Below are 24,328 nucleotides of genomic sequence, written 5' to 3' on the forward strand. Positions count from 1 at the left end.
GTTCATGTAAACAGTTATTGGTACCTGTAATTCTACTATTAGTGTAAGATAGGCAACAGACCCTGTTTAGTAAATGAAAGTTCTTAAAGTCTCTGGCTCAAAAAATACACATTTGGTGTAATGAATTTTAATTGCTTTGTGGAAGTTTTGTCTGACAGTAAGAATATGTACAGAAAAAGAAAGAATTTATCTTTATCTCATTTTAATAGGTCCATGAAGAATTTATAAATAATATGGCTAACACTACAGTTGAAAGCTTGATACAAAAATTTGCTGAGTCAAAAGGCACTGGGAAGGAAAGACCTGGTAAGATGATAAACTCTGCAAGGAAATGTATTCATGTTTCCCATCCAGCAACTAATGTGTTTGCCTTTAAATTGCAAAACTGCAAAATGGAGCTTGGGAGATACCTGAAAATTTGTGTCAAATCTTAGGTATCATTTACTTTGTGTCTGATGATATGTTAAAAATTAAGATTTTTGTTTTAACCTTTAGTGGTTAACAATTTAGTATTACTTAAAATGGTTATTATAACCTTTACTAAGTTAATATGTTTCAGTTTATATTTTTTAAAGTAAATTAGCAACAGAAGGCCATTTTTAAAACAGAGTAGAGTGCTAACAAGTATTCCCGGCACTGTGTACCGGTAGACACTGAGGATACAGCAGTGAACAAATGAATACAGGAATCCTGGTTCCTGTTTTATGAAGAGATGTTTATAGGTATCCTGAATCTTACTTTTAATAAGCATGTTATGATATATCAAATATAATAAGTAGCTCATTCCCTTCTCCTGTTCATCATAGTTTCTACATTTCTTCAATCTGTTAGTTACTCTACAATATTGGTTTCACAGGTAAAAATAATTCAGTCCAGTAAAGAAAGTATGGTTTGAAATTCAGGAAAATAGACAAGTTATTTTTAGAGAAGTGCAGGAACCATTTTTCCTCAGTGCAGTTCACAGAACTAAGGCTTGAAACCGAAATCTTCTTTACTTTATTCTTCCCACATTTCATCAAATTTCAAGTCATATTCAATTGTTACTAGATTTTCCCTTCATCCCTTCTTTCCATGCTCTCTCTACTTACCTGATTAATTGCAGCAGCAGGTTTCTAAATACTAGCACAGCAGTCCACTTTACATGTTATAGCACATTCATGTTTTGACTCTACAATTTTGAACTCGTAATTGTGCTACTCATAAATCTTTAACTTTTTATTATAGACAGAGTAAAACTTAGATTCTGGACTTGGATTCGAAGCCTTTCAGGATCAGGCCTTGGCCAGTCTTCAGTCTTATTTTCCATTGTTCCTTTTACAGCCACCCTTCAGTGCAGCCAGCCTTAACTGTTTGCTGTTTCCTATACAAGCCCCTTCTTTTCTCTTGGTATCTTAGTTGCCCTATGTCCTTATTCTAGAAAATGTTATATCCCACTCCTTTTCTACCCCATGTTTTCCCATTTATTTGTCTAAAGAAAAAATTCTTAAAGAGTCAGGTCACATGTTACTTCCGCCATTAAAAGTGCCAGAGAACTTTAACAGTACTTTTTTTTTGGCATTGTTGCCATTACCTTAAATTTTAATAATTGTGTGCCCTAGCTGTTTGGCTCAGTGGGTTAGAGCGTTGGCCTGTGCACCGAAGAGTTTAGGATTTGATTCTGATCAGGTGTATGTTAGTATATCTTGGTTGCAGGCTCGATCCCTGGCCCTGGTCAGGGCTTGTGCAGGAGGCAACCAATCGATGTGTCTCTCTCACATCAATGTTGCGCTTTCCCCCTCTCCCCTTCTCTTTCCCTCTCTCCCTCTCTCTCCTCTTCCCTTCCATTCTCTCTAAAAAAAATCAATGGAAAAAAATATCCTCGGGTGAGAATTAACAAAAAATTTTATAATTGTGTGCTTGTGAAAAAAAGTTATGTATTTGATTCATCTGTTTATCATCTTTATGTGTAAACAGTACATTTTTTTTTAATTTTTATTTTTAAAAAATATATTTTATTGATTTTTTACAGAGAGGAAGGGAGAGAGATAGAGAGTTAGAAACATCAATGAGAGAGAAACATCGACCAGCTGCCTCCTGCACATCTCCCACTGGGGATGTGCCCGCAACCCAGGTACATGCCCTTGACCGGAATCGAACCTGGGACCTTTCAGTCCGCAGGCCGACGCTCTATCCACTGAGCCAAACCGGTTTCGGCAACAGTACATTTTTTTAATGAATTAGTGACCAAATGGATAAGGATAGCATATTACAGAGGCTGGAATGAATGGATTTGCTGATTGAAAAGTCTTGGTGAACAAATAGTAAATTATAGTTAAAGTTTAGTGAGCACTTAATTCTGCTAAGTTAGCCAGGTACTGTGCTAACCACTTTGCAGGCAAACTGATCTTCAACAACTCTTTGAGAGTAGGTTGAGAGAAATGTTGAGAGGTTAAATGATTTACCTAAACTAATACATGTCAGAGCTGGGATTAAATGCCAGGATTCTAGTTAGTTTACATATATAGAGAGAATAGGATGTTGAGATACATAACTATTGAACAACGAGAAACCCTAAAATTCCTTAAAAAGAGATTAAATTATAAGTGAAGACCAATTAAGAGAGTAAAAACAATTGGGGAACAAGTAGAATTTTATATAGAGCATTTAGAAGTGTTCATAGAATAAAAGCAAAGATGTATCAGCTGGTTAAAAATGCCTTAGAAATCTAAACAAGATTGGTAGATTGTATCATTATCAGTATCTTGTTTGCTACATTATAGTGTAGTTTTCCAAAATGTAGGAAACCAAGCAAAGGTGTACAAGGGATCACCATGTATTTTTTTTTTTAAATAACTTTATGTGAATCTACAATTACCTCAATAAAAATTTCAGTTTTCTTATTTGTGGTACAGCACAGTATTTAGCCCTGTAGTTTGTGGTCCACTCTTTACTAGCATTGAGATCTTTAAGCCTTAATGCCCTCATCTGTAAAGGGAGGATAATAATAGTACTTAACCTCATGGGGTCATGAGGTTTACATGAGATAATGTTACATTTATTGAGTACTTAATAGATGTTATTTTCAAAAAATTAATACATTCCTAATTAATAGGTAGCTAATAATGGATATTATTTCTTTATAAATTTAAATTTACTGGCCTCAGGATATACTAAGATGTAGAAAATTTCTGAAGCTAAATGGTGAGAGGGAGTCCAAGAATGGTGATGACATGGGCTTGTCTAGAAATCACTAGACCCAGAATTAGGTGACTGTTTCAGGATGACTGTTGACATTGTGACTGACTTTCAAAAAGCTGGTCCTAGTACTAACTTTAAAAAAGGAGGGAGAGTGTGGGATTTAGTGGAAAGATAAATATCACTTCTCTAGTTGACTTGCTATGGGTGACTAGTTTTAGCTCTTACACATGTATTTGTTCAGTTTGTGAACACATGAACAAGTGAGTCTTGGAACCCATAACAATGATGACAATTTTGAGTTTCTCAGAAAAATAGCAATCAATTTTACATGTGGTTGTATGGAATTCATAGACTTAAAGGATTTTGCTTTGTAAGATGTATTCTAACCTTCAATTTGTATACTATTGATTGCTAACATTTTTTTTCCTCCTGTTTTGTAAGTGCCCCCTCCGGTGGATGAAGAAGTCCTTTTAAAATTAGCTTTAGTCCTATGGATTACACATTTTAAAAAGAGGCCCAGTTCTTTAAACATCTTGTAAGCCGCCCTAGCTGGTTTTGTACAGTGGTTAGAGCGTCAGCCCGTGGACTGAAGGTTCCTGGGTTAGATTCCGGTCAGGGGCACACCTCGGTTGTAGGCTCGATCCCTGGCCCCTGTTGGGGTGTGTACAGGAGGCAACCAATCTAGGTGTCTCCCTCATAGTGATGTTTCTCTCTGTCTCTACCTCTCCCTTCCATTCTCTCTAAAAAAGAAATCAATGGAAAAAATATCCTTGGGTGAGGATTAACAACAACAACAACGAGAAAGCTTTGTAAATCAAAAAATTATTTATCTTGTGCTGTAAAATGACTTTTTTTTTTAGTCAGTTACCTGTTGGAAGATATAACCCCTAACTTTGTCTCCAGTTATCCTGTGTCAAACACTGAGAGCATTGACATTTTTTCCCTATTCGTTGAGACTATATTATACTAATTATATGCAGTGACATTTTTGTCATTACTTTTTTAATTGATATATAATTGACATATAATATTGTATTAGTTTGTAATGATTTGATATATTGTACTTACTGCAAAATGATTACCAAAATAAGTTTAGTTTAAATTCCCATCCCCACACAGTTACAGTTTTTTTTTCTCATGGTAAGAACTTTTAAGAACTACTTTCGTACCTTTCAAATACACGGTACAATATTGTTAAGTGTAGTCACCGTGCTGTGTATTACATCTCCAGGACTTTTTGACTTTGTAACTGGAAGTTTATAGCTTTTTTACTACTTTCACCCATTTTTCTAATCTCCCACTCCCCACCTCTGACAACCACTAACCTGTTCTTTGTATTTCTTTTTAGATTCCACATATAAATAAGATTATACAGTATTTGTCTTTCTCTGACTTATTTCACTTAGCGAAATACCCTCAAGTTCCATCCATATTGTCATAGAACAGACTTTTTTTTTTTTTTTTTAAATTTTATTGATTTTTTACAGAGAGGAAGGGAGAGAGATAGAGAGTTAGAAACATCGATGAGAGAGAAACATCAATCAGCTGCCTCTTGCACATCTCCTACTGGGGATGTGCCCGCAACCCAGGTACATGCCCTTGACCGGAATCGAACCTGGGACCTTTCAGTCTGCAGGCCAACGCTCTATCCACTGAGCCAAACCGGTTTCGGCAAAATATTTTTTTTTTTTATTGATTTTTTTTTTTTTTTTTTTTTTTTTACAGAGAGGAAGGGAGAGGGATAGAGAGTTAGAAACATCAATGAGAGAGAAACATCGATCAGCTGCCTCCTGCACACCTCCTACTGAGGATGTGCCCGCAACCAAGGTACATGCCCTTGACCGGAATCGAACCTGGGACCTTTCAGTCCCCAGGCTGATGCTCTATCCACTGAGCCAAACCAGTTTAGAACAGACTTTTCTTCTTTGTTATGGCTGAATAATATTCCATTGTATATATACACCACATTTTTTGATCCATTCATCTGTAAGTGGACATTTAGGTTTCTATGTCTTGGCTATTGTAAATAGAGCTGCAGTGAACGGGGGGGGGGGGGGGGGGGGGGGCGGGGGCGGTGCAGATATATTTTTTGAGATAGAGATTTCATTTCTTTCAGATAAATACTCAGAATTGCTGGATCTTATGGTGGTTCTACTTCTACTTTTATATTTTTGAGGAACCCCCATACTGCTTTTGACATTACTTTTTTTAGTATAGTACTGCCTGGCTCTTCTGGAATTTGAGTCACTGTAATTGGATGCTTGAAACATCAAAGCACCTCTCGTCTGAAAGGGTCATGAAAAAACAGGTGTTTTCTAATTTTGAATATCTTTTTATGTTCTAATAACATTATCTAGTATTTCTACCTATTCTCATCTATTTTAGTTGCCAAAGGAGATTAAAGTCCATATTTTTGAAGTTTCCTGTTTTATAGTCATTCTGCTTAATTAGTTAATTAATTAATTAATGATTTTAAGAGTATATTTATTAAAGCTGGGAACAGTAAAACAAGGAAGTGCCTAAGAAGAAGCAACAGGAGAGAGCCTGGGCAGGGCTGCTTTGGCTCTCTAGAGATGTTATGGGAAAGAAAGGAGCCAATGTGGGGCTGCTGTCATGTCAGTACACTGGAAAGTCAGAGAAAAGGGGGCTTGGAGACAGGACCCAGGGGGTTAGCCCAGACAAGCAGCCACTGCCCATTACTCCCCTGGTTGCAAGTCTCATGGAGACCCTTAGAGTTTAGAAGAAAGAAAATTCACTTGAAAAGGAGATTTGTATGGGTGTGCCTCAAGGAGGGCGCGCCATCTTTCAGTAAAATTCTGTATATTGTTTATAATTCATAACAGTTAAGCAAGTTCTTAATTTATAAGAAACAAAAGGGTAACTTAAAATGAAAAGTTGGTAGGCCAGTGCTTAATATGTTTAGAGAAAAGGTTATGTTGAAATGCTTATTGTATTTTCATTATATAGCAATATAGGTGTATAGCTTCAATTTTTTGACTTCCAGAGATTATACTGTGTTTGAAGATACAAATAGGAAAAGCCTGAGAAAGATAGATATAAAAAATAATCAGCCACAAAGAAAAAGGGAAAAATGATATTTCTGTGGTCAGACTGCTTAAATAAAATTGGTTAGTTTAGGTATTTGGAATATTTTGGCTTGTACATTAGGTGTATTATTTTAAAGTATAGGGTAAAGCAAATAATTAAAAAAAAAATCTAGTGATCATCTTTTTAGACCCATTAAGGATTTGGAATAATGTCAAACCTATAAATAGAACTTCTTACCACTACTCTCACCATTTATTATTTTTTTAATCAGAGAATCAGAAACCCTTGTGTAGAAAGCAAAATTAAAAATAACTAAGAGCCAGAGACCCATAAACCATACCTGATATCCTGTGATTACTTGGTTTTTCTATTCGATAGTAAGGGGCAGTGACCAGAAAAAGAGGAAAGAAGAATGAATAATGATTAGGGGAGAGAATAATGTAGATTAGCACAAACAGGAGAGTAAAGGAGGAGAGCCCTCAAAGGAAATAAAACAGAAAAGCTCTACTCTGTGAAGGAGTACACTTCTACCTATTGTGTCCTAGCCACCTAGGGCAGAGGTGTAGAACTCTGCCCTGTGGGATATATGTGCCATTTGATAATGATTCTTTTATATCTTTTAGAGCAGGAGTCGACAAACTATGACCATTGAGCCATATTTAACTCTGCTTATTTTTGTAAGGCCTATAAGCAAAGAATGGTTTTACATTTTTAAATGATTAGGGGAAAAATTAAAAGAAGAGTAGCATTTGTGATATATGAAAATTACAAAATCAGATTTGAGTGTCCATAAAAGATTTTTTTAACACATTCACACATGTTTGTGTATTGTCTGTGGCTGCTTTCACACTACATACAACGGTAGAGTTCAGTAGTTGTGACAGACCTTATGGCCCACAGAAACTAAAATATTTACTGTCTTACTCCATAGAAAGTGTTTGGCTACCTGTGTTAGAGAGAACAAGTCTTGTGTAGTATAGTAGCAGAGATGTTATAATACACTAGAGGCCTGGTGCACGAAATTTGTGTACTGGCGGTGGGGGTGGGGGGGGGTGGGGGGTGTTCCCTCAGCCCAGTCTGTGCCCTCTCTCAGTCCGGGAGCCTTCGGGGGATGTCCGACTGATGGCTTAGGCCCGCTCCCTCCCCATAGGGGAGTGGGCCTAAGCCAGTAGTTGGACATCCTTAGCACTGCTGCGGAGGTGGGAGAGGCTCCTGCCACCGCCGCTGTGCTCACCAGCTATAAGCCCGGCTCAGGGCTTCTGGCTGAGCGGTGCTCCCCCTATGGGAGCGCACTGACCACCATAAGGCAGCTCCTGCGTTGAGAGTCTGCTCCTTGGTGGTCAGTGCACATCATAGCGACTGGTCGTTCTGTCGTTTGGTCGATTTGCATATTACCCTTTTATGATATAGGATAGGATAGGATAAGATTAGAATTTTGTACCTCATAACCACACATAATCTTTCTTCAACAGCTGATTTTGCTGTTCTTCAGTTCAGAAACCATTTAATTTGACATTCTACACCAGCTACATCTGCAGTCATATCACAGTAACTGAACCTCATAATAATAATCCTAAATTGTGAAGTAAAGATTAAACTGTTTTTGTGCAGGCTTTGTTTAAGGAAAGCTGAATTCTCTAATTTGAAATAGCTATTAAAATGTTAAATGTATAAACAGTGGCAACAAAATATGAAAAAGTAAGCTGATTATAATTTTTACATGTGCATAATAACAAGGACAGAGTTTTAGTTCTTTTTGCATTATGTAAAAGAAGCTAACTCAAGCCAGTTTGAACTTAAAAGGAAATTGATTGGAAAGAAACCAAGGTATCCCAAGGATCCAAAATCAGGAATGGAGCCAGGCTGCAGAAAGAAACCCATACCTGTAGGCATACTAGGTATCATTTTTCCTTTATTTACTAGTAATCTCTGCATTTCTATGGCTTTGTTTTTTTCTTTGCAGAATTGCTTTCTTTGCTTTCTCGGGCACCTCCCAATAATTTTTAGGTACTTTTACTTTTTGTTAATTGCAGCCACAGCTCAGAATTAATCCAGGTTTTTGATCATTTTCAAATTTCTGGGAGAAAGAATCTGGTTCAAGAAATCTTGAGTCAGGTGATCTTTCTAGTCTAGTCAGTTCTGACTAGGTCATTCAGTATAAGCATGGCTTCTGCAGCACCTGTGGAGAAGGGGGAAGTTACTAGAGAAAAGTGAGTTAGTATAATTGCCCAAGGTTTTATCAGGATCACAGAGGGTGAAAACATGACTCAGTTTGGGGGTATGAAGGCATTGCCAGGTTTTGGATATAGGAGGAGATTATATTTCAGTGCTAAGATTCTGTTTGAAGAACTAGATGAAAATTTGGAAGGTTTCACAGCGACTGAAATTCCATGGTTAAAATTCTGTTTCTCTGATTTAAGAACAGGGTTCTTAAGTTTGCCTCATCACTGGTTCTCAAGCCTTGGGTACATATGAGAATCATTTATAGAAATATTTTCCCTTTTCATTTCTCTTTTTAAAAAAAGTGCACTTCTGGTCAGTGTGTTCAGTGGTAGAGCATTGGCCCCACGCACTGAAGGGTCTGGGGTTGATTTCCTGTCAAGGACACATAACTGGGTGGTGGATTTTCTCCCTACCCCAATCTGGGCATTTGTAGGAGGCAACCTTTCAGTGTGTCTCTAGCATATCTCTGTCTCTGTCTGTCTCTCTCTCTTCCCCCCCCTCCCATTCCCTCCCCTTCCCTCCTCCCGTCCCACCTTCTCTTCCACTCTCTCTGAAAAGCAATGGAAAAAATATCCTCATGTGAGGATTAACAACAAAATAAGTACAGACATACAGACAGGGCACTGTCCCAGAAATACTGATTTCATTGGTCTAGGATGGGCCTTGGTACCTCTATATTTTTTAATTTCTCATCTGCTTGTAATGTGCAGCCATTGTTGAGAACTTGGACCATTACATCATTGGATGCTTGTTAGAAATGTAGAATCTCAAACCCTACCCCAGTCCTACTGCATCAGAATCTGCATTTTAATAAGATTCGCCAGCAGTTTGTATTCACAATAAAATTGGAGAAGCACTCTCTAGATGTACTGAATATCTGGCAATGGACCCAGGGGTTCGCTAGGTCTGTAAATTTCAAAGTGCCATGGGAATTTGTTAAAAATGCATATTCCCAAGCACCAACCTAGACCTTCCAAGTAGGACACTGTGGGGGTGGAGCCCAGCAGTTTGTGGTTGAACAAGACCTCCTGGTGATTCTGATGCAGGAAGCATTGTACTAGAAGTTGGGATTTGGAACTATTGGATTGAGGGAATTTTTTAACAAGCCCTTTATTAAAATAAATATTCTTGAAATGAAGTGGCATTGATGTAACTTACTTGTAAATGACTTGGCAGGCAAGAAAAGGGAAAAAAAATGTGTGTACTATTAGGTATGTGTTGAGAGAAAGAGAAAGCAAATATGGCAAAAGGTATTATTGTTATACCTCATCATTTTTACAAATGATATGACTTAGGTTCCGAAAGAGAAGGTAACTAGTCCAAGGTAATCAACCAATAAAACCAGAACTTGAGCCTCCATGCCCTTTCCATAACACCACAAGCTGGAGTTTGACGCTCCTTTTCATGTTAGCTTGCCTGGTTCACCATCCCAGGCATGAAGGAATGTGGCTGTGTTGAGTTGAACAGACCCAGGAGCAAGCCTGAGAACATGACATTGACTCTCATTATGAGTCACAGGTATCTTTCTCTCCTCCCTCTTTCCCTACCCCCTTCACTATCATTCTTTTTGTTAGATTTTGGGGTCTGTGCATGTTTGTTTTGGCTTCTAATTAGAACCAAGTGTTCTGTGGTTTTAGTTGGGGATATGCAGGAACATGCTTGATTTGAGTAATCCAGATTTACTATTTGAGTTTTGAGGCTAGTTTTTAATTAGACAAAGTTGTAAACTTGCCCTGTTGGTGACCTGAGATTTAGAAATGATACCAAAACAATGGGAACTATTAAATATTTCACCATTTTTTATACTTTCCATCATTCCACAGAATATTTGTCATGATAAAGATTACTGTTAAATAAATTGTCTTTTTTTTCTCTAGCATTTCTTAAAAGTTTTAATACAAATTAGATTGGGATGAATTTTTTTTTATAAGAAAAAAATTTTTAAAAAAATTTATTTTATTGTTTAAGGTATTACAAATAGTAATACATATGTCTCCCCCTTTGTTTTCCCCATTGACCTCCCCCCAGCCTCCCTTACCCCCCGGCACTTACCCTCAACCCCTCCTCCCCCCCCCCCCCCCCCCCCCCCACCAAGTGTCTGCGTCTGTTGGTTGTGCTTATATGCATGCATACAAGTCCTTCGGTTGATCTCTTAACCCCCCCCCCCCCCCCAACCCTCCTCTACCTTCCCGCTCTAGTTTGACAGTCTGTTGGATGCTTCTTTACCTCTATTTTTGTTCAACAGTTTGTAATGTTCTTTGGTTAACTTTTTTTATAGCAGTAATTTATTCCTACCTGGTTATTAAAGCATCATATGTAAGAATTGTTTTGCTTTCGATAGTTGACTTTTTGGAGGTCTGCCTTTAATTTCTTCTGCCTTTAATTGATCTCATGATAGCATTTTTAGATAATGTGTAAAAGAGCATCAGGAGACAGCCAAAATGGTCTTATTTGCTTTTATGCAAACTAAATTGCCCTTGTGGCCTAGCATAAAATGTAAGTGCTAAGAGCAGTTACTTATTTTGACAACAGAATTAATTGAGCCTAAAAGAGTTGAAATTCCAGTTGTAGCAAGCTATTCTTTCCGGCTCTCAGTCTGGCTGTGGTACTGTCAAGAAGAGTAACTTCTTCTTGATTAAATAGCGGAATGATGGGCAGTGGACAGCATTTGAGGGAGGTGCTGAATAAACCTACTTCGGAAACAGTTAAGAAGTGACAAGCTGCAAGGGGGGTCAGAGCATGTGCATTAATATCCAGCTGAGCTGTCAACTGACACTTGAGCCAGGCACGCAAAGCTTTGCCATATGAAACAGCATGTGGAGCATATGCAATTTGAAAAGAAAATCTTTTTCATGCATGATTTAATGTATTTTTTTAAAGAAGGGTATATTTAGTTTTATTAAACCACAAACTGTGTTAGTATTCTGATCTTTTATAGAAAAGCTTATGTATACATGGTACTCAGCTTAAAATTTTTAATACATATTTTACAATTTGAGAGGATTGACATCTTATATTTTAAAAATGTCATTTTGAATGATTTATTGGACATTTTCATATTTCAAATGAATTTTAAGGGATGTTTAGAAAAGATAAAGAGAAGAGCCATCAAGATATATCTGGTATAGGAAAAAGGTTTTGTGAAAATATAGAATTTTGTTTAAAGGGATTAATTTTTATAGAGTTAAGGCATGTTTTTACTATTTTCACAAATATAAAGCTATCCGAAAATCTTTTTTTAAAATGTTTATTGTTGAAAGTATTACATATGTTCACTTTTTTTCTCCCATTGACCGCTTCTAGCCAATCCCCACTCCCCACCCCAGGCCTTCACCAACCCCTTCACTCCCCTATATCTGTGTCCATGGGTTATGCATGTATGCATACAAATTCTTTGGTTAATCTCTTTCCACCCACCCATCTTTTTCTGCCTTCTCTGAGATTCAACAGTCTGTTCCATGCTTCTATGTCTCTGGATCTACTTTGTTCATTAGATTCCATATATGAGTGAGATCATATGATACTTGTCTTTCTCTGACTGGCTTATTTCATTTAGCATAATACTCTCCAGGTCCCTCCATGCTGTCTCAAAGAGTAAGAGATCCATCTTTTTTACTGCTGCGTAGTATTCGATGGTATAAATGTGTACCACAGCTTTTTTATCCACTCATCTACTGATGGGCACTTGGGCTGTTTCCAGATCTTAGCTATTGTAAATTGCACTGCTATGAACATAGGGGTGCATACATTCTTTCTGATTGATGTTTTGGATTTCTTAGGCTATAATCCCAGGCGATTTACTGGGTCAAATGGCAGTAGCATATTTAATTTTCTGAGGAAACTCCATACTGTTTTTCATGAAAATCTTAAAATAACATCCTATATAATAAAAGCCTAATATGCTAAGTGTCCGATCGTCCTGTCGTTCGTTCAGCCAATCAAAGCATAATATGCTAATGATATGCTTTGGCTCTCAACCGCTTGCTATGATGTGCGCTGACCACGAGGGAGCAGACAGACCAGTCGACCAGTCTCTATGAAATGCACTGACCACCAGGGGGCTCCGACCAGTAGGTTAGCTTGCTGCTGGGGTCCGGCCTATGGGGACAGAGCGAGACGGGCCAGACATGTCCTGGAGCCCTCTCATGGTCCCTCCCCGGCTAGCCAACCTCCCGCATCCCTCCCCAGCCCCGATCGTGCACCGGTGGGGTCCAACAGCCTGGCCTGTGCCCTCTCGCAATCCAAGATCCCTCAGGGGATATCAAAGAGCCAGTTTTGGCCTGATCCTGCAGGTCAGGCCGAGGGATCCCACTGGTGCACGAATTCGTGCACTGGACCTCTAGTATACTGTATTTGCTAAGGTGATATTGTAAAAGTCTTTCTAGACATATTTTTACATACTTGTAAATAATGCAATTTGTTTGGCATTTATGTTTTGTTTTTCTCTAGTGTAAGCCAATAGCCTAAGTATTAGAAATTCTGTAAATGGTTACTGGGCACAAATTATATGCTGTCTTACTGTGTAGGAGAATTTTTGAGTAACCACATTTCTGGTTCTTTTTTTTGTAAACTCGCAGATTTATTTGACAGGTGGTTATATTCTCTCAAGTTTTATTAGTGAGTGATAAAGCTCATAATACATAATACAGCTGTTGGTAATTCAGGAGAGTTTTTTGTTTTTATTTTTTTAATATATTTTTACTGATTTCAGAGAGGAAAGAAGAGGGAGAGAGAAAGAAACATCAATGATGAGAGAGAATCATTGATCTGCTGCCTCCTGAACGCCCCACACTGGGATCGAGCCCACAACCTGGGCATGTGCGCTGACTGGGAATCAAACCCGACCTCAATGCTCAACCAGTGAGCCATCCTGGCCAGGCTTTTTTTTTTTTTTTTAAATCCTTACCGGAGGACATGCTTAGAGAGAGGGGGGGTGGGTAGCGTGGGGGAAGGAAGCATTAATGTGAGAGAGATACATCTACCAGTTGCCTTCTATACATACGTGCCCTGACCAGGAATCAAACTGGCAACCTTCCGGTGCATGGAAAAATGCTCCAACCAACTGAACCACTCCAGCTGGGCAGATTTTACATTCTTTATAATATTTACACCAAGTACAAAGTTGCTAATTATAAGATACACATACCAAAATTCTTTACATTTATTGATCTTCCAGTTCTTATCTCTTTATCAACCATTAACATAGGCCTTGAAAGGAATCTAAGAACAAGCTCATTACCCTTTCATTTGATGAAATCTTAGCTTTACAAAGAGTGGATTTTTAATTCTTAAATTTTTAACTGGACCATTTTCTGACTTGACTTAAGTTTGTATCATAAGATACCCTAGTAAGGAAGGTATTGCTAATTAATTCATTAGGACCTTGTTTCCCAGCTCACTTTTATGACTGTTTTATTCTTCTGCTCTATTTGTATAGAGATGAATTGAAGAAGTAAACCTTAGATTGGGAGACATTTTAGCCAATATTTTTAGATGCTCCTAGTTGTAGAGCAATGTTTCTTTCATAATGGAATGATCAATGAGAACTCTGATCATGAATTTGCACACAGTTACAGTTAAGCTTAATGTCTCAGAAGAAATAGTAGTGAAATCCTCTATCATCTAATCTTCAAACTCTATTTTTAAATATATTGTTATAACAGGTAATTGTTATAACGGAACCAATTACCATTAATGAATTAAAAATTATTTCACAACAATGCTGGACTTGTATAAGTGTATGTATTGTAAAACAGGGCTAAAATGATATTTTAATGGAAGATAATTTTTTAGTCTGATATTTAGCTTTGGGGGTAGTTCGATAGAAGAGTAATTCATGCTTTTGCTACTTTCTCTACTAAAATAATTTGGTATTTTTACATACATGAAATACACCATATTCTATGGCATTTAAGGCTAGTCTCAGCAGACCTGTCATTTCAGGGCTATTTTAGTTGTTTTCTGATTTCTATTTTATCATCTCCTTTTCTACAATCTATCACTCATGCAACTACTAAATTAATTTTTCTATAAACCTCTTTGCAGGAGTGTGTGTGTGTGTGTTTGTGTGTCTTACATGAAAACTCTTCCCATTGCTTGCAAATTGCAGTTTAAATTCCTTAACCTGCTATGCAGCTAAAGTAATGATTTTGAACCTTTTTCATCTCATGGTGTACAAACTACTAACATTCTGTGGCACAACAAAGATATATTTTTGCTGATCTGACAAAAAATAGGTATAACTGATTAATTCACACCAGACTGCACTAGCAGGGTCACATTCTATTGTTTTAATTGAACAATCTGAGGGAAAAGAGGTCAGGTTTTGCATTTTAAAAAAATTCCTGTGGCACACCAGTGTGCCTCTTACATATAGCACACCAGTTGGAAATAGCTGAGTTAGATCTGGGTTGTAATCCCAGCATTACCACTTAGCTATTATATAATTAATTAATTTGTTCAGTAAATACAGAAAACCTTTTATTTGCCTTTTACAGTGGTGCATGAGACAGACAAGGTCCCAAGCTTACATTCTAGTAGTAGTTTATCTACTATCTTGGCCTTCCCATGAACACAACCGAGGATTCAGCAACTCCCTCTTACTATGTTTTCTCTCAACTACACTGCAAGCTCCTTGAAAGCAGAAACTGCATGTTAAATCTCTGTGTCTCCAGTTCTGTGATATCATATATAAAGGGCTTTCAGTACATTGTCATCATAATAATCTAGTCAGTTATTTTCACTGTTAAGATTACTTGATTTTTAAAATCATTACTGATATTAACACAGATAACACAGGAACACACATTTCAGAACATTTAAAAAGATACAGTTGACCCTTGAACAATGTGGGGGTTATGGGTGCTGACCTTCATGCAGTCGAAGATCTGTATATAACTTGACTACCCAAAAACTTAAGTTGTCTCTTGGTATCCATGGGCGGATTGGTTCCCCGACCCCCACAAATACCAAAATTCACAGATGCTCAAGTCCCCTATATAAAATGGCGTAGATCAGTGCATGCAGCTGGCCCTCAGCATCTGCGAACTCCTGTGGATCAAAAACAATACAGGTATTTATTGAAAAAAATCTGCCTATAAGTGTCCCTGCATCATTTAAACCCATGTTGTTTAAGGGCCAACTTTTATTGTAATGGGATTTAATCTGATTGTTTTCTACTAGCTTTTTCTAGCAGATGTTTATATATATGCATATACATATATTTTTTAGGCCTTATTGAATTTGAAGAATGTGACCCTGCTAGTGCAGTTGAAGGTAAGTTGACTAGTTGTAATGTGTGATAACTAGCTAATATCTTCTGTTTATTGAACAAATAAAGAGGGGCTGCTATCCATTGCTAGAGCTTGTTTATGGAATGATGTAAAAAATCTTAATGTGGTTTGAAGGCTTGCAGAAACTAATTTTTACTTAATAAATGAACAGGTTAGTAAAAAAGATGATTAGTGATTAGAATATATATTTTAAAAGATTAAATATAACATGCATTTTCTTCAAATATACATTGAGATTGTTTTCTCCATTGACACCCATTTTTAAACATTCTATTGTCATAAATATGAAACTCATGTATAGTGCTTGTTCTATAGTAGGTAATGTTTCAGTAATTAGTGAGGTTATGCATTAATGTTAATATTAGTATCATTCAGAATGAGTAATGATTTGACTTGAGAAAGAGTCTACATATACTCTATTTAAATGGATCTTTTTCATATTATGAAACCCAAGAGATGCCTGCTATTTTTGTCATGTTTTAGAAATCTTACTTTGTCAGCTACTAGAAATAATTTGAAAGCAAACTTCTATTTTTTTTCTAAGTCCTGTGTAAGAATTTGGAGAAATGGTTTGCTGTCATGTGTAAGTTTACTATTGGAACAGTCAGGAGCTCTGGGGCCTAGACTTCATATGGTTACTAGCTATTTGTGAGCAGGAATGATTTAAATTCTCTGTGCTTCAGCTTTCTTTATTGTAAAATGTAGATAGTAAATACTACTCTGTGAGAATAAAACTGTAGTTGGTTTAAAAAATATAACATGATAAATGTATGCCGTGGTCGGCAAACCGCGGCTCCTGAGCCACAGGTGGCTCTTTGGCCCCTTGAGTGTGGCTCTTCCACAAAATACCACGTGCGGGCACGCACGTACAGTGCGATTGAAACTTCATGGCCCGTGCGCAGAAGTCAGTATTTTGTGGAAGAGCTGGTATTTTGTGGACGAGCCACACTCAAGGGGCCAAAGAGCCGCATGTGGCTCGCGAGCCACGGTTTGCCGAGCTGCAGTTTGCCAACCACTGGAGGGAGTTTGTTTTGCTTGAATGCAAGTACATTATTCTAAGACACCTGAATTCTAATCCTGGTTATAGTGTTTACTTAGTCATATAACACTGACTTAAAAAAACAAGGACAAATAATACCCTGGAGTTTCTTCACCTATAAGATAAGTTAGCTTAGGTGTGCTCAAGTTCTCAAAGAGGAAGCAGCTAAGCTTTAAGTGCTGAACTCCATCAACAATTTAATAGCATGACTGACCTTTAAAAATTAATTTGTCATGTAGAAGAGGAGGAAGAACTGCCATATTAGTCAAAACAAAAATAATTGTTCCTCATTTATGGTAAGGTCCACTCATAACATTGTTTATATTAGAGATAACATATGGATGCCATATTATAAGCTTTCCATGTTATACTATTAATGGATATGTTGAGTCATCTTTTTACTTAAAATAACACATTTATATTTTGTGACCTTCTATTTCCTTATATTTACAATAAAATCTAATATAGCAAATAATGTACTGAATTGGGGAATACTTAGAGAAGAAAAGAGAATTTCATTGATCAAGTGAATCTTCTAAAACCTTTTGGTGAATAATAGGCTATGTTATGTTAATATAAGTCTAAAGAGAATATAACTGATTTCAGTATTAGGGTTTAGCAATAGATATATTCATTTCTATCATCCAAATTTAGTATCGACAGTTATGAGCAAATTATGTGTCTAGATACAAGATGCATTCATAAATTTAATATATCAGGAACAGTTAATGTTTCTGTAACAATACTTATTTTTTAATACACATTTATTTTAAGGTATAAAACCAAGGAAAAGAAAGACTTTTGGCTTGCCAGGAATAATTAAAAAAGAAAAGGATGCAGAGTCTGTGTAAGTATAATAAATATTGTCAGAATACTTTCTTTTGTTATAAATAATTAAGACCTTTTTTGAATTTGAAAAGTAATTCTCTTGTAAATAGCTCAAATTATATATGGCTAAGCAGTGGTTCTCAACCTGCGGGTCGCGAATAATGAAAATACATCCTGCATATCAGATATTTACATTACGATTCATAACAGTAGCAAAATTACAGTTATGAAGTAGCAACGAAAACAATTTTATGGTTGGGGGTCACCACAACATGAGGAACTGTATTAAAGGGTCGCGGCATTAGGAAGGTTGAGAACCACTGAGGGGTGAAAAATACTAACTTCTAAATGTATTTGCCAGCTCCTCTGGTTTTATTTAAAAGTATTCACTTTTCTTATTTTAAAATTTAAGATGAAAGCTTTAGTGTCTTATAATTGAAACTTTAAAACTACTCTTATATTATAAAATTAAATGCATTTTTAGTTATTTTTTAAAAATATATTTTTAAATGCATATTTTAAAAAATTAAAAATGCAGAGCAAACTATGAAATCTAAGTCTTGATGTGCAAGAAAAACCTATAGTCAACAATTTGATGAAAATCCTTCTAGACAATTCTAAGCATGTGAGGGACATAGCAATTATGTACAGGTGCTACTCGACTTACAATGGGGTTATACTCTGATAAATCTGTCATAACTAAAAATATCGTTAGTTGAAAATGCTTGTAATACTCCTACCAAACATCATAGCTTAGCCTTAAAGATGCTACCTTAAACATGCTCAGAACACAGTATCTGAAAAACACAGCAACACAGCACAGATGGACCCTGACTTAACAGTGGTTTAACTTAATGATTTTTCAACTTTACGATGATGTGAAAGCAATATGCATTCAGTAGAAATTGTACTTCGAATTTTGAATTTTGATCCTTTCCTCAGCTGGGGATGTGTAGTACGATTCTCTCTTGTGGTGTTGGGCAGTGGCAGCCCCCATGATTATGAGGTTAAACATTTGGTACTCTACAGTGTACAATGTGTTTGCGTTCCAACTCCCATCTGTGTCTCCTGCTTCTGGTGAAAAGAGGAAGGCAAATATTCTTGAGATGAAACTCAAGACAATTGCACAGCTGTAAGCTAATGTAAATATTCTGAGCACATTTAAAGTAGGCTAGGCTAAGTAAACTATGATGTTTGGTCGGCCATTGCATTTTAAGCATTTTCATCTTACAGTGGGTTTATCAGGACATAACCTAATCGTGAATCAAGTAGCATCTCTGCCCTGTTAGGGTATCGGTCTATCATTAAGTCGAACCATTGTATGTGGGGACCATCTGTTTGCATAAATGGAAAATGTTCAATGTTGGAGAAAGAAACCCTAACATGTTTCAAACACTTAGACCAGTCATCATTTTTAGATGGAGTATAAATTAAATTTACCTTTTTTAAAAATAAGAAATTAGTATGCAAAGAATATATAATTTAGCATGTAAGAATTTCATCTAGGTCCTGGCCATTGTGGCTCAGTTGGTTGGACCATCATCCCATGCACCAAAGGGTTGCGGGTTCAATTCCTGGTCAGGGCACATAACCAGATTGTAGGTATGATCCCTGGTCTGGATGTATATAGGAGGCAACCGATTGATGTCTGTCTGTCTGTCTGTCTGTCTCTCTCTCTCTCTCTCTCTCTCTCTTTCTTCCCTCCCTCCTCCTCTCCCTCCTCCTCCCCCTCCCTCCCTCCATCCCTCCTTCTCTCCCTTCCTCTCTCTAAAATCAATATAAAAGTATATCCTTAGGTGAGGATTAAAAAAAAAAAAAAGAATTTCAACTAGTATTAGCTAAGTGAAGTTTCTACCTTGACTGCACATTTGAACTACCTGGGAAATTTAAATAATCTATGCCTGACCCCATCTCAGACCAATTTAACCAGATTCATGGTCAGGAGGCCCCAGCATAGTCTTTTGTTTTGTTTTGTTTTGTTTTGTTTTGTTTTGTTTTGTTTTGTTTTAAGCAGCCTATGTAATTGCTTATATACATCTGGGGTTGAGAATCAATGAGTTTTGATTAGCCAGAGACAAAGTGGAACTGGAGAAATCCTTCTTTCTGTAATTACTCAACCCAGATTGAAAGACACTAATTAAAAGTCTTAAGTGTTTTGTTGACCCAGTGACATTGGCTGAAAATTTGTTTAAAATTCTTCTCTTCTCTAGCATAATCAGAACTCACACGAGATTTAATATTTTGATGGGCATTCATATTTTCAGTACAAGAGTTTTGTGCTTTGGGTGTTTTTAACTACTACCTAATTATATTCTTATCATCTGAGTTTTTCAGCATTTCTGGCCATTCTAAATGTCTGTTTCATCCTCTCTTCTAAGTGGTATTTGGTTGACAAATTAAGACAGTTACAAAGTGATTTATATCTATAGATGAGATTTGTCATCTCTCCTGCAAATGTCTATTTTGAGCATTTATGAAAGGGGTATTTTGCTAAGGGGATGGAATCTAACCTCTTTTTATAACATTGGAAATACATTTTGAAGTCTAAACAATTGATTTGTAAGTAAATTTTTAATGCAGCCAGTTCATCTGTTAGTGACTATATTATAAAAAGTAATGGCCATAGCCCTGGCTGGTTTGACTCAGTGATTGGAGCATTGGTCTGAAGTGTTGCGAGTTCCATTCCGGTCAAGGGCCAAGGAGTAACAAACAAAAATAATGGCTATAAATTAAATATTTTTATAATGTATGCTTTTCACAGCAGTTCATTCAGGGAGCTTACAATATTTGTTTTTATATATTTATTTATTTTTAATTACTAGAGGCCTGGTGTACAAAATTGGTACACCAGGAATCGAACCTGGGACCCTTGAGTCCGCAGGCTGACGCTCTATCCACTGAGCGAAACTGGTTAGGGCGAAACCTGGGCCAAGGAAATTTTTCCATTGTTTTTAGGTAAAGTGGAAGGGAGGTAGGGGGAGAAAGAGGAGTGAGGGAGAGAAATATCTATGTGAGAGAGACACACATAGATTGGTTGCCTCCTGTTCATGTACCTACTGGGCCCGGGATCAAGCCTGAGATCGAGTTACATGCCTTTGACTGGGAAGAGAACCCACAACCCTTTGGTGCGCAGGCCAACACTTTAACCACTGAGCCAAACCAGCCAGGGCTATATCTATGTTTTTAAATAATTTTTCATGGTGAGTAATTTCTCAGTATAATCAATAGGCCATTTGGATATTGTAATATTTTTACCAATGAGAATGCTAGACAGAAAATTATCCTTAAACCATTGTACCATCATTGCCTTCTTTCAACACTTCCTGGCAGAAAAAATGTTAGAATTCACTTTGCTTAAAATGCCCAAGGTTCTTGGCAGAATTATTCTCATAGGCTCAGGCTTTTGAAATGCCAGCAGTTGTGGAAGAGGGTCCTGCTTAGAGTATGCTCTTCCTGGGGCTTCATCTGCAGGTCACATAGAGCCCGCTGTGAAGGCAAGCAAATGAGTGTTGTGACATAAACACCGCAGAGTTCTGCTTAAAGCCAGAGCACAAACTGTTTGGACGTTGTACCCTTGCTTTTATATTTAAACTGTACTTTTTAAAAAAGGTAGAAAGTAGAAATGTTCTAACATCTTAATTGATTTGATTCTGTAGAGATTGAATTTATTATTACAGTGCCTTTTCTGGTGGAACATTTCCTCAGAGTATACTTAGGTTTCCTCATTTACCAATAATAAGGAAGCTCTTTTTAAAAATTTTCGATTTTAAGTGGATACAAAGACATGAAATTTGTATTTACCCTGTCCCTGTGGTGCTTCAGTTTGGATTAAGAGCTGTGTAGTCATTCCACACTGTTTTCATTTATTCAGTATATTCCGTTATATCTTCCTGTAACAAAAATTTTTAATTTGTAGATTTTTCTGATTGTGCTTAGTCTTTGGATAGATAGAGATTGTTTATCCTATATGTTAATTTAGTGCTTTTTATTGTTCATTTGGCTCTTAAGGTGTACTTAATGCCTATATTTTTAGTCTGTTAAAGTGGCACATCTTGATGTTATGTGCATTATCTGTCTCAAACCCAAGAATATGTAACTAATCCAAATGCCTTTTAAATATGCACTCTAATTTTTATTTGTGAATTTTTAAAGAATGCATGCATAGAACTTTTTCTAATCTTATTCCTCATGGCTTCAGTGTCTTTAATTTTACATTATAGGTTAATTGAGAAGGTTGGTTTTTATGTTTAGTTTTATATTTAAAGTAATAGTTTTTGCTTATTTATATCCAAAGTCATATTTGTTTATCAGTTAAATCATAAAATACCAGTTCTGAACTACATATTACGTTAGACTAGAACAGTGATGACGAACCTTTTGAGCTCGCTGTCAGCATTTTGAAAAACCCTAACTTAACTCTGGTGCCGTGTCACATATAGAAGTTTTTTGATATTTGCAACCATAGTAAAACAAAGACTTATATTTTTTTTATATATATTTTATTGATTTTTTTACAGAGAGGAAGAGAGAGGGATAGAGGGTTAGAAACATCGATCAGCTGCCTCCTGAACACCCCCTACTGGGGATGTGCCCGCAACCAAGGTACATGCCCTTGACCAGAATTGAACCTGGGACCCTTTAGTCCGCAGGCCGACGCTCTATCTACTGAGCCAAACTGGTTATGGCAAAGACTTATATTTTTGATATTTATTTTATATATTTAAGTGCCATTTAACAAAGAAAAATCAACCAAAAAAATGAGTTCCCGTGTCACCTCTGACACGCGTGTCATAGGTTCACCATCACTGGACTAGAAAGTTAATAAAGTCTAACCACTCACTTAACAAATTTGGAGAAAAGTCATTTTGAAACCTTTTATATAGACTAACTTATAGAAAGTACTGCACTTGGAAATGTCAGTTTTGAAAGTATAGACTTTAAAAAAAGTTTTAAAATTTTATTTTAAAATGTTTTTTTTTTACCATTTTTTACTAAGAAATATAAATGTGGACTTTTTTTTTAAAAAAAAGGCAGGCCTTCTTCTTCTTCTTCTTCTTCTTCTTCTTCTTCTTCTTCTTCTTCTTCTTCTTCTTCTTCTTCTTCTTCTTCTTCCTCCTTCTTCCTTCTTCCTTTTCCTCCTTCTCCTCCTCCTCCTCCTCCTCCTCCTCCTCCTCCTCCTTCTTCCCCTTCTTCCCCCTCCTCCTTCTTCCCCCTCCCCCCTTCTTCCCCCTTTCCCCTTCCTCTTCTTCCCCTTCCTCTTCTTCCTCTTCTTCTTCCTTCCTCTTCTTCCTCCATCCTCTTCTTCCTCTTCTTCCTCCTTCCTCTTCTTCCTCCTCCTCCGCCTTGTTCCTCCTCCTCCTCTTCCTTCCTCCTCCTCCTCTTCCTTCCTCCTCCTCCTTCTTCTCCTCCTCCTTCTTCTCCTCCTCCTCCTCCTTCTCCTCCTTCTTCTTCTTCCTTCCCCCCTCCCTCCTCCTTCCCTCCCCCTCCTCCCTTCCTCCTCCCCTTCTTCTTCTTCTTCTTCTTCTTCTTTTTTTTTTTTTTTGCATTTTTTCTCCCTGAAGAATTAAATGCCACTAGAAATCTTTGTAGGTCTGACAGCTTCCTTGATATGATTCATGTGTATGTTCAAGGAAAAGAAGTACTTTTTAAAGTAGTTTTAAAAACACCTGTGTTGTTTTATTTTGTCATGGATTATGGGTACAGAAATGCCTTCTTTTGAATTTAAAAATCATTTTTAAAAATCTTCATGAAATAATTTCTCTAAGTATTTTTGTAAAGTTTAAATAAAAGTTATGCTTCAATACCAAGGTAGACACTTTTAATATTGCATTATTTTCAGATAGTTCTGATAGCTTAATGTTTCTAATACTTTGTTTGTTTTAATAGGGAATGCCCTGATGCAGATTCACTTGTAAGTAGATTTTTACTTTGATATCAACAATTTAAATGAGCTTTTTTTTATTAGGAAATACCCAGCATATTTGGGTTGAGTTGTTTACAAATTTTTTCAAGAAAAATAATAATTATGTTATTGTAAATCCACTATTAAAATTATTTTACAGATGCATATTTGGCTTTATATTGCCAGATGCTTTCCTGTTAAATTGAAGATGTTTCTAATTACCTTTAAAAAATGGTCCTTTTACTTCTAAAATTGGAGTAGTAGCATAGCATATTGCTTTTTTGGGGGGAGGGGGAGTATGTCAGATCTCAAATCTGCTTACTTTATTTTAAAATATGGTGCTGTTATTAATTTGTTCTTAGATCTCTTAAAAATAGTACTTTATCTGTTCATGTATTTAAGTTTTATTTAAGAGATTGTCATTTTAGAAAAAATAACCATGGTTCATATTTTCCTGTGCTTTTTATTTTGTTTTTCTTATATAAGTATATTTCTTTATATATAATTAAAGAAGATATCAGTTGGAGCTCCCTGTGGTTACAATGGAAGAGTAGACTTACCAAATGGTATATATAGTATGTAAACAGACACATTTTTCGAATTGCTCTTTAAACACTGGTTATGTGAAGTGTAGTAGAGCCAAGTTTTCTATCTCCTCTGCTTATTGTTTTTGCTTGCATAACTATTGTTTCTTTTGGCCCCAAAACAGTTTGATCTGTTACAGCATAATGATATATCAAAATAAATAACTAGATATTTTGTGAAACACTGTGTTTTATATTAAGATAAAATTAGTATTTTGTTTCATATTTCAGCTTT

The 24,328-nt window shown here is 36.5% G+C and overlaps 1 protein-coding gene across 3 annotated transcripts in view; it reads left to right on the plus strand.

Moving 5' to 3' along the window:
* FCHO2 (FCH and mu domain containing endocytic adaptor 2) overlaps positions 1–24,328 on the plus strand; it is a 113,917-nt gene that overhangs the window by 47,874 nt on the left and 41,715 nt on the right. For 2 of the 3 annotated variants that reach the window (XM_070412164.1, XM_070412166.1), the window contains exons 8-11: positions 210–306; positions 15,679–15,723; positions 17,554–17,626; positions 23,494–23,518. In XM_070412164.1, the coding sequence (XP_070268265.1) occupies positions 210–306; positions 15,679–15,723; positions 17,554–17,626; positions 23,494–23,518 (240 nt within the window). The remainder of the gene's footprint in view (positions 1–209; positions 307–15,678; positions 15,724–17,553; positions 17,627–23,493; positions 23,519–24,328) is intronic. The other variant, XM_070412165.1, reaches the window with a different exon arrangement.

The sequence above is a fragment of the Myotis yumanensis genome, unplaced genomic scaffold (genome assembly GCF_028538775.1).
Source record: "Myotis yumanensis isolate MYYU_CA2020_CCGP unplaced genomic scaffold, mMyoYum1.0.hap1 SCAF_4, whole genome shotgun sequence".
In the NCBI taxonomy this organism is placed as follows: domain Eukaryota; kingdom Metazoa; phylum Chordata; class Mammalia; order Chiroptera; family Vespertilionidae; genus Myotis; species Myotis yumanensis.